The sequence below is a fragment of the Zonotrichia albicollis genome, chromosome 18 (assembly GCF_047830755.1).
Source record: "Zonotrichia albicollis isolate bZonAlb1 chromosome 18, bZonAlb1.hap1, whole genome shotgun sequence".
NCBI classification, from domain to species: domain Eukaryota; kingdom Metazoa; phylum Chordata; class Aves; order Passeriformes; family Passerellidae; genus Zonotrichia; species Zonotrichia albicollis.
In genome coordinates, this window is record NC_133836.1 from 12,458,186 (window position 1) to 12,467,981 (window position 9,796).

Here is a 9,796-nt window from a genome sequence, read left to right on the forward strand (position 1 = left end):
CCTCTGTCCCATCATCCCTGTCCCACCCCCTCATCTCTAGCCAGGAGGGAAATCAGAGCCATCCCAGGGGCACTTTAACCCCATTAAACAACACCCCCAAAGATTTTCCCTGCTCTGGAGCCCAGGATTTATTAATGATGGGGGAAACACCTGGAAAAACCCATGTAGGAGGACAAGAGGCTGCCCCAGGCGAGGGCAGATGCAGGGGGAGAGCAGCAGCTCTGGATCCAGGAGGTGCAGGAAAATCCCAGCTCCCGGCTGTTCCCAGGTGCCCGGGAAGGACCTGGAGGCTCCGAGGGGAAGGGCCATCTGTCACGGCTGTCACGTGCCCAGAGGGACAGCTGAGGGCTGCTGCCCTCAGCCTCCAGCTCCTGCTTTCCTTTATGGGCATGCAGGGGAAAAAAATGGGGGAAAAGCCCAGGAAAGCAGCGGCCCTCCAGCAGATTTTTGGGGTTTTATAGGATCCAGCCTGGAGCTCTTGATGTTTTCACTTCCCTTGTCAGCAATAGCATTTTTCTAGGGGTTTTTTTGCCTGTCCTGTACCTCTGCTTCTCAATGGATTGCTTCCCATCCTCACTCCACCTGCGTTTTCCAAACCAGTGTCTCCCAGTCCTGCCTGCTTTCCTTTCTGAAGCATCGCTCCAGCAGCCTGGGCTGATTCTGCCCTCTAAATTCCTTCTCTAAAGGGGGCTCCAGGGCTTTTCCAGAGGCACTGGGAAGCAACAGGGACAGGGATAAAGACGCTTTGTGCTGGCAGCCACCTCTGGAGTTTGCTGCTTGCTCCTGTCGCACTGGGAGGATCCCAGATCTCCTCTCCTCAGGTGCCTCTGCACCCAAAGGTGCCCCTCTCATCCCATCGGTGTTCCAGGGGCAGGGGCATCTGTGCTTTCCCAAAACCTCAATCCAGCAATTCCTGCTGCCGTGATTTCCCCAGAATTGCTGGTGAACATCAGCACCACGGTCTCCCCACAATCACAGAATTATGGAATGGCTTGAGTTGGATGGGACCTTAAAGGTCACCTCGTTCCATGCACTGCCATGAACAGGGACAGCAGGATGGGGGATTCTCCCTCTCCACTCAGGCGAGATCCCAGTGGGAACACTGGGGCACAGCACAGGAGGGACCTGGAGCTGATGGAGTGAGACCAGAGGGCATGGAGATGCTGCAAGGGCTGGTGCCAGGCTGGGAGAGCTGGAGAGGAGAAGGCTCCAGGGAGAGCTCAGAGCCCCTTGCAGGGCCTGAAGGGGCTCCAGGAGAGCTGGAGAGGGACTGGGGACAAGGGATGGAGGGACAGGACACAGGGATTGGCTCCCACTGCCAGAGGGCAGGGCTGGATGGGATACTGTGCGGGAATAGCTCCCTGTGAGGGTGGTTAAGGGCTGGGACGGCATTCCCAGAGCAGTTATCCCCGGGATCCCGGGATTCTGGCAGGGCCGGGATTTCCCCGCTCCGCCGGGACCCGCCCGCCCCCTCAGGCCGGCCCCGCCCCGCAGCTCTCGCGCGCTTGGCGGCGCTCTCGCGAGACTTCCCAAGATGGCGCCGGCGGGCAGCGCGAACCTGCCGTGGTACGGCCGGGCGCGGGGGGACACCGGGACACCGGGATAACGCGGCGGGAGCTGCCCCGGGACTCACTGCCCTCTCCTTTCCTTCCCCGCTGCAGGGTGGAGAAGTACCGTCCGCAGGCGCTGTCCGAGCTGGTGTCTCACCGGGACATCCTCAGCACCGGTAGTTAATCCCTCCCCGCGCTGTGACCCCCCCGCCGGTCCTGGCTGTCCCCCAGCCCCGTTATCCTGCTGTTATCCCATTGTTATCCCGTTATCCCGCAGTGCAGCGCTTCATCAGCGAGGACCGGCTCCCCCATCTGCTCCTCTATGGGCCGCCCGGTACCGGGAAGACATCCACCATCCTGGCCTGTGCCCGGCAGCTCTACCGGGAGCGGGAGTTCGGCTCCATGGTGCTGGAGGTGAGCGGGAGCACGGTGGAGTGGGATGAGATGGGACCCATGGGATTGGGATGGGGTGCGATGGGATCCATGGGATGGGATGGGATCCATGGGATCTATGGGATGGGATGGGATGGGATGGGATGGGATGGGATGGGATGGGATGGGATGGGATGGGATGGGATGGGATGGGATGGGATGGGATGGGATGGGATGGGATGGGATGGGATGGGATGGGATGGGATCCATGGGATTGGGATGGGATGGGATCTATGGGATGGGGTGGGACAAGACCAGATAGGGTGGAATGAAACGAGATGGGACAGGATGGGATGGGATGGGATGGGATCCATGGGATCTATGGGATGGGTTGGGATGCAGTGTGATCCATGGGATGGGATGGGATGGAATTAGATGAGATGGAATGAGATGGCATGGGATGCAGGGATATGGATCCACACCATTCCCTTCCAGCTCAACGCCTCCGATGACCGGGGCATTGACATCGTCCGAGGGCCCATCCTGAGCTTTGCCAGCACCAGGACCATCTTTAAGTACGTGGTGGGTCTGGGCTTCCCAAAGCTCCCCATCTCTTTGGCACCCTCCTGCCCTGGCACTTGGATTGGGAAGGGGATTTGGGAGGTCCCGGAGTGGGTGGGAATGTGGCCAGCAAGCAGGGAGGGTGAGGATGCAAGAAGGGCTTCCCAGGAACAAACATCCCAGCTCCCCCTTCTCCAGCACCAAACCCCCCTTTTTCTAGGAAAGGCTTCAAGCTGGTGATCCTGGATGAAGCCGATGCCATGACCCAGGATGCTCAGAACGCCCTGAGGAGAGGTGAGGGAATCCAACACCATGGGAATCCCACACTGTGGGCAGCCATGGCCTCCTCCAGCCCTCACAGGGTGGGAATCAGCACAAGGCAGCCCAAGGATCCTCCTCTCCTCCCTCCTTTTGGCAGTGATCGAGAAGTTCACAGAGAACACGCGGTTCTGCCTCATCTGTAACTACCTCTCCAAGATCATTCCTGCCCTGCAGTCCCGCTGCACCCGCTTCCGCTTCGGGCCGCTGACCCCGGAGCTGATGGTGCCGCGGCTCCAGCACGTCATCCAGGAGGAGGGGTGAGTGGGGACCCCCCTGTGCCCCCTGCCCTGCCCGGGAGGAGCAGCAGGCTGGACTGCCATGGTGTTGTGTTCCAGGGTGGATGTGACCGAGGACGGGATGAAGGCTCTGGTGACCCTCTCGAGCGGGGACATGCGCAGGGCCCTCAATATCTTGCAGGTGGGACTGTGGCCATCAGCCCCTGGCCAGCTGAGCTGGAGGGGCTTCTTCATCCTTCCTGTTCCCTCCTCTTCCTCAGAGCACCTCCATGGCCTTTGGGAAGGTGACAGAGGAGAACGTTTACACCTGCACGGGACATCCCCTCAAGTCTGACATCGCCAACATCCTCGACTGGATGCTGAACCAGGATTTTTCCACGGCCTACCGCAGTATCCTCTACCCTGGGGGTCATTCCCAGCTGGGATAAATCCTGCTCCTTCCCAGGGATCTCTGTGGCCTCTGGGGTGGGTGCTGCTCGCTGGGGAGGCTCTTGGGGTTGCTGGAAAGATGAGGAGTGGGATGTGGCAGGGAAACACCTGGAAGCAAGGCCTTGACTCGGTTTCATCCCAGAAATCATGGAGCTGAAGACGCTGAAGGGCCTGGCCCTGCAGGACATCCTCACTGAGATCCATCTCTTCGTGCACAGAGGTGGGGAAAGGCTCCAGATGATCCTGGAGAAGCCAAACTCCCCCCTGCCCTTCACTGAGTGTTTCCTTCTCTCCACAGTTGACTTCCCCCCCTCCATCCGCATCCAGCTGCTGATCAAGCTGGCAGACATCGAGTAAGTGTCACTGCCCCACTGTGGGGACCCTGGGGTGGCTCCTGGTGCTCACTGGGCACTGCTGGCACACAGCCTGTGCTTCGGGGGGCACACATAATGCTGGAAACCCCCAAAGCTGCCCTTGGCCCTCTCCAGGTACCGCCTGGCTGCTGGCACCAGCGAGAAGATTCAGCTGAGCTCCCTCATCGCCGCCTTCCAGGTCACCAGGGACCTGGTGGTGGCTGAAGCCTGATCTTGGCAGGTGGATCTGCTGCTGCATTTGGGAAGGACCATCAGCCCCATGCCTGGAGCTGCAGCTTCCCAGATCCTTTTTGGAAGCCTTGAGCGCACAGTCAGGGTAAAAAGGTTGTTTTTTAGCATTATTCCCAATGGGAAAATACAGGTGCCTCCAAAGCCCAGCAGGTCGCACTGGTCTTTGCTTTTTCCTCCTGAAAGGAGCTGGGGGGTTAGGGGTGCACCAGCTTTCTGTGTTCAGCTGTTCCCAAGGGAAAAACAACATCCTGGTGATGTCTGGAGGAGAATTCCCTCCACAAAGTCTGCCAGCACACAAGGGAATGTGCTGTTGCTCCAGCCACCAGCTAAGCTGGAGGATAGGGACAAACAAAACACTTCTGCATGCTCAGCATGTCTGGGAATTTGGCTGATTGAGTGCCGTGCTCCAGCACGGAGAGAAAACAACAGGAATGGGGGCAGGGGGTGGGGTGAAGCCACCTCTTCCCACAGATGGACACCCCTGGCAGCCAGGGCGGTGCCAGGCACTCCCAGGTCACCTGAGTGAGCCAGGAGGGAAATCATGAGGAATCAATTTTTATTTATTGAGACCTGCTCGGGCTTGTCCCACTCCTGCCCACGCCGGGAGAGCAGCTGGTGGGACATTCCCAGGATGGGTGTTTTGGGGGGGTTCAGCCCCATATTTGTGCAGGTGACAACAGCTCTGCTCCCACAGCAGCTGTTCCACCATCATCCCACACCATTGCACTCAGAAGCAGAAGCACCTGACCCAACCCAGCAGGCAGCAGGGAACAGGGGGACCTATGTCCCACCTGTGTCCCCTGCAGGGCCACCACAGCTCTGTGTGGCATTTTGCTGGGTTTTTGTATTATGACACCAAAAAAAGCCCTCCACAGCCCCAAAACCACGGAGCAGCGACGCTCCTGGCTCACAGCTCGGCGTTCCTGCGGCGCCACCAGCCCAGGCCGAGCCCTGGAGCTCACCTCCATGCTCTGCTCTCCCTGCTGCCTTAAAAAGTCCTGTAAGTGAGGAATTCCTTCAGCTTCCTGGGAATGGGCAGCGCCAGCACCTGGTAGGTTGTGAGGAAGGTGCGCAGGGCTTTGCGGCACAAGTGCTTGAGCGACGACAGGACCCTCGGGGCTGTCCAGAACTGCACGTGGCCATCCCTGGTCCTGCAATGGGATCCAAACAACCCTGAGCTCGTGGCAGAGGGGACAGGAGGAATTCCAGCTGTCCCCAAATATTCCCAACCTTGCCCGGAGTATGTGTTCCCCAGCCCAGGAAAACTATGGGAAGGCCACAATTTGCTGAGCTGCAGGAGGAAGGAGGAACCCTGTGCTTCTCCACCCTCTTCTCCTGTTTACTCACCCTGTGGCAATGAATCCTCCATGTGGGAAGTACATGCAGCACAGACCATTGGTCATGGGGGCAAAGGCCACTGGAGAGCGCAGCTCCAAGGCCCAGATCCTCAGGAGCCTGTGGAGAAAGGGAGAGGATACAGTGCTGCCAAAATAAAGCCTCTGGGATCACCCAAAGACAGAAAAAAAAGGTTTTGCTTCCCATAGGAGTGTTCCTGGGAGGATTGTCCCCTGCTGAGTGAGTGACATGCTGAGGGTGGCACAGCACCCAGGAGGACACAGGACTCAGCTCAGAGTGACAGGACCCTGACCTTGCTACCCCCCCCTTGTCACAGCCCAGCCATGGTGTTCCCACAGGCGTGATCTTTCCCCCGATTCCAGGAATTTGTGGGGACATGGAGCATTTATTCCCCACCTCCTGAGCTCCAGGTTCACTCTGGTCTCCTCTGGGCCCCCACAGGGGTTCACTCACCTGTCATCTGCCACCGTGGCCAGGTACAGCCCCTCGGGGGAGAAGCAGACAGAGCGCAGGGAGCTGGTGTGGATTTCACTGCTGAAGTCCAGCGTGGAGTGCAAGGGGACGTGGCTGTGGGTGGGGAACAACATCCCAGCGTCACCTCTGAGCTGCCACCAGCCCCTTCCCCAGCTGAGGCTGGCAGAGCCACCAAACTTGGCAAGCCAGACCCCCATCCTGCCTCTGGAAGCAGAGGAGTGGCGATGGCTGTGCTCAGAGGGAAGGGAAAGACACATCCAGCCCTAAAAACTTCCCTGGCATTGCTCTGTCCTGTCCCACAGTGTCCCCATGGTCCATATCACAGTGCAGACGTGGTGGCTGTGCCCATCCAGTGGGAAAAGCCGCATCAAGCCCTGAAAACTTCCCTGGCATTGCTCTGCCTGTCCCACAGTGTCCCCATGGTCCATATCACAGTATAGACGTGGTGGCTGTGCTCATCCAGTGGGGAAAGCCACATCCAGCCCTAAAAACCTCTCTGGCATTGCTCTGCCTGTCCCACACCACAGTGCAGACGTGGTGGCTGTGCCCAACCAGCAGGGAAAGCCACATCCAGCCCCAAAACCTCCCTGGCACTGTCTGACAGTGTCCCCATGGTCCATATCACAGTAGAGACGTGGTGGCTGTGCTCATCCAGCGGGGAAATCCACATCCAGCCCTAAAAACTTCCCTGGCATTGCTCTGTCCTGTCCCACAGTATCCCCATGGTCCATATCACAGTGTAGACAAAGTGGCTGTGCCCATCCAGTGGACAAAGTCACATCCAGCCCTAAAAACCTCTCTGGCATTGCTCTGCCTGTCCCACAGTGTCCCACACCACAGTGCAGATGTGGTGGCTGTGCCCATCCAGTGGCAAAAGCCGCATCAAGCCCTAAAAACCACCCTGGCATTGCTCTGCCTGTCCCACAGTGTCCCCATGGTCCATATCACAGTATAGATGTGGTGGCTGTGCTCATCCAGCGGGGAAAGCCACAGCCAGCCCTAAAAGCCTCCCTGGCATTGCTGTGTCCCCCCCCAGGTGGCTGTACCGCAGTGTCCTGAGCTGCTCCCCAGTGTAGGGGTCCCACATGATGACACAGGCGTCGTAGGAGGCGGTGACAAGGAGCGCAGAGTCCGGGGAGAAGTCACAGGACACCACGCTGCTCTGGTGGCCCTCCAGCCTCCGGATGAGGGTGTAGGATCTCATGCTCCACAGCAGGGCCTGTGGGATTTGGGCAGGGGATCAGGCTGGGAGCAAGCCAAGGGTTAAAGCACATGGGCTCTGCTCACAGCTTCCAGCTCCTGAGGAGCCAGACAAGCATGGCCTGGCCCTTCTCCAGGGGGGTTTCTGGGGACCCAGCAGGCACAGGGATGGCTCCCATCCTGCAGGACTCACCGATTTCTCACCAGCAGCAGAGCACAGCATGCTGCAGTCTGGGGAGATGGAGCAGCAGTACACCCACTGCACATGGCCCGACAGCACCTGCACCTGCCGCCCTGGGGACAGCAGAAATGTGTCACCAGAGGGGAACAGGACTCCTTGGCTCTGCTCTCCCTCCCTTTCCCCAGTGGGAATTAACATTGGGCTGGGGATTCCCTGGGTAAATCCCAAGGCAATGCCCTCCTGTATCTCCCAGGTTACACTCTGCTCCCAGTCACATGGCTGTCCCCCTTCTGCCTCAAATATTGTCCCCAAAGGTCCCCTCCACCACCTTCCCTCCCAAGATGGGTTTCTCCCCCTTCCCTGACCCAGCACAGGGATATCCCTGCACGTTCCTACCATCCCTGCTCAGGTCCCACACGCGCAAGGTCTTGTCCCGTGAGGCTGACACGAGGATGGGGCTTCCATTGGGAGCAAAGCTCAGGTCCCTGACAACATCCTGGTGTCCCAAGAGGCTGAAGAGGAGGTGCCCTGCAGAGAGGAGTCAGGCTCAGTGCCATCCATCCACAGGGAATGAGGCAGAGCATTCATGCAGCCCCGCTTGGGACAGGGCAGGTATTGGGGAAGGGGGAAGATGGGATCTCCTTCCACAGGGCAACAAGGGGACAGCCAGTCTGAAGCCATGACAGCGAGGGCTGCTCACCTGTCTGCACCTCCCACACCTTGATCTGCCCATCGTTGAGCCCGGTGGCCAGGACCAGGCAGGGAAGCCCCACGGCACAGGCAGGATCTGTGTCCCCATCCTCAGCTGCTGGCCAGGCACTGAAGGCCAGGCCCCACACGATCTGCCCACACTCCAGAGTCTTCTCCTTGGCTGCCCCACGGCTCCAGGTCTCCGCTTTGCCGCCCCGGCTCTTGCGCTCCGAGGTTTTGCAGCCGCTGGAGGGAGGAAGGGATGGGTGGAGTGTTCACCCCGAGACCCCCCCAGCTCCATGCACCCATCTCACCCCACACTGGGCAACCCCTGGGATCAATCCAAGCTGGGGAATGAATGGATGGACAGCAGCACTGGGAGGACACTGCTGAAACACCCTGGGCTGATACCGCAATGTGGGCAGCAGGAAAGGAGGGGGAATTCTGCCCCTCTGCCCCACCCAGGTGAGACCCCACCTGCAGCTGTGGCTGCCCCAGTATGAGAAGGATGTGGAGCTGATGGAGTAAGACCAGAGAAGGAGATGCTGCAGGGGCTGGAGCCAGGCTGGGAGAGCTGGGGATGCTCACCTGGAGAGGAGAAGGCTCCAGGGAGAGCTCAGAGCCCCTTGCAGGGCCTGAAGGGGCTCCAGGAGAGCTGGAGAGGGACTGGGGACAAGGGATGGAGGGACAGCACACAGGGAATGGCTCCCACTGCCAGAGGACAGGGATGGATGGGATATTGGGAACTGGGAATTGTTCCCTGGCAGGGTGGGCAGGCCCTGGCACAGGGTGCCCAGAGCAGCTGTGGCTGCCCCTGGATCCCTGGAAATGTCCAAGGCCAGGCTGGACATTGGGGCTGGGAGCAGCCTGGGACAGTGGGAGGTGTCCCTGCATGGGCAGTGGTGGCACAGGATGAGCTTTAGGGTCCCTTTTAACCCAACCCATTCCATGACTCCGCACTCACAGCTCGGCCTCTCCCAGGGGCCACGGGATCAGTTTGACCACGCAGTGTCCCTGGGACCAGGCGAACCAGGCCCCGTCGGGGGAGAAGGCGACGCTCCAGGTCTCGCAGCTGGATTTCCAATCGTAGCGCTGGGGCCGGCCCGGCTTCAGCTCCGCCAGCAGCACCGGCTCCTCTGCGGCGGGACAGCTCCGTTACCCCCAGAGCCCCGCAAACCCCGGTCACCCTCACAGCCCCAGCCCTCCGTGTCCCTGCCCGGCTCCCGCTCACCTCCGCTCGGCTTCATGGCGGCCCCGCCGCCCGCTCGGCCCCGCCGGGCCCGCCCGGCCCAGGGCGGCGGCGGCGGCGGAAGCGGCGGCGCGGGGAGGGGACCTGGAGCCGCCTCCTCCGGCCCCGCCGCCACCGGCACCGCCCCGCCACCGGCATGGGGCTGGAGAGGGCCTGGAACGGCCTCCGTGAGGGAGAAACGGCGGGAACCGGGCCGGCCCCCGCCCGCCCGCCGGGCCCTGGGCAGCGACACCCTCAGGGACACACACCGGGACACCCTCAGAGACACACACCGAGACACCCTCAGAGACACACACCGGGACACCTTCTGACAGGGACACCCTCAGGGACACACACCGGGACACCCTCAGAGACACACACCGGCACACCCTCAGAGACACACACCGAGACACCTCCCGGCAGTGGCACCCTCAGGGACACACACCGGGACACCCTCAGAGACACACACCGAGACACCTCCCGGCAGTGGCACCCTCAGGGACACACACCGAGACACCTCCCGGCAGGGACACCCTCAGGGACCCAGCACGGGGACAGCTCCCGGTGGCGACACCATCAGAGACCCGGCACCG

General features: G+C 60.6%; 2 protein-coding genes across 3 annotated transcripts; one reads left to right on the top strand and one right to left on the bottom strand.

Annotated features, from left to right (window-relative positions):
* Positions 1–1,467: 1,467 nt before the first annotated feature.
* RFC5 (replication factor C subunit 5) lies at positions 1,468–4,220 on the top strand. Of its 2 annotated transcripts, XM_074554329.1 has the most exons (11): positions 1,470–1,566; positions 1,662–1,726; positions 1,828–1,964; positions 2,418–2,497; positions 2,704–2,777; positions 2,902–3,061; positions 3,140–3,221; positions 3,301–3,430; positions 3,612–3,689; positions 3,768–3,822; positions 3,958–4,220. In XM_074554329.1, the coding sequence occupies exons 1-11, from the start codon at positions 1,535–1,537 to the stop codon at positions 4,052–4,054; spliced, it is 990 nt and encodes a 329-aa protein (XP_074410430.1). In that variant the 5' UTR covers positions 1,470–1,534; the 3' UTR covers positions 4,055–4,220. The 2 variants fall into 2 exon arrangements, with proteins under 2 accessions (XP_074410429.1, XP_074410430.1); XM_074554328.1 differs by having other exon boundaries at positions 1,468–1,566; positions 3,612–3,822.
* Positions 4,221–4,608: 388 nt separating this feature from the next.
* WSB2 (WD repeat and SOCS box containing 2) lies at positions 4,609–9,385 on the bottom strand. Its single transcript, XM_074554327.1, has 9 exons — positions 9,207–9,385; positions 8,940–9,111; positions 7,986–8,221; positions 7,682–7,813; positions 7,298–7,398; positions 6,951–7,123; positions 5,884–5,997; positions 5,422–5,529; positions 4,609–5,225 (listed from the first exon to the last, which is right to left on the bottom strand). Exons 1-9 carry the CDS (start codon positions 9,220–9,222, stop codon positions 5,063–5,065), a joined length of 1,215 nt encoding a protein of 404 aa, XP_074410428.1. The 5' UTR covers positions 9,223–9,385; the 3' UTR covers positions 4,609–5,062.
* Positions 9,386–9,796: the final 411 nt, after the last annotated feature.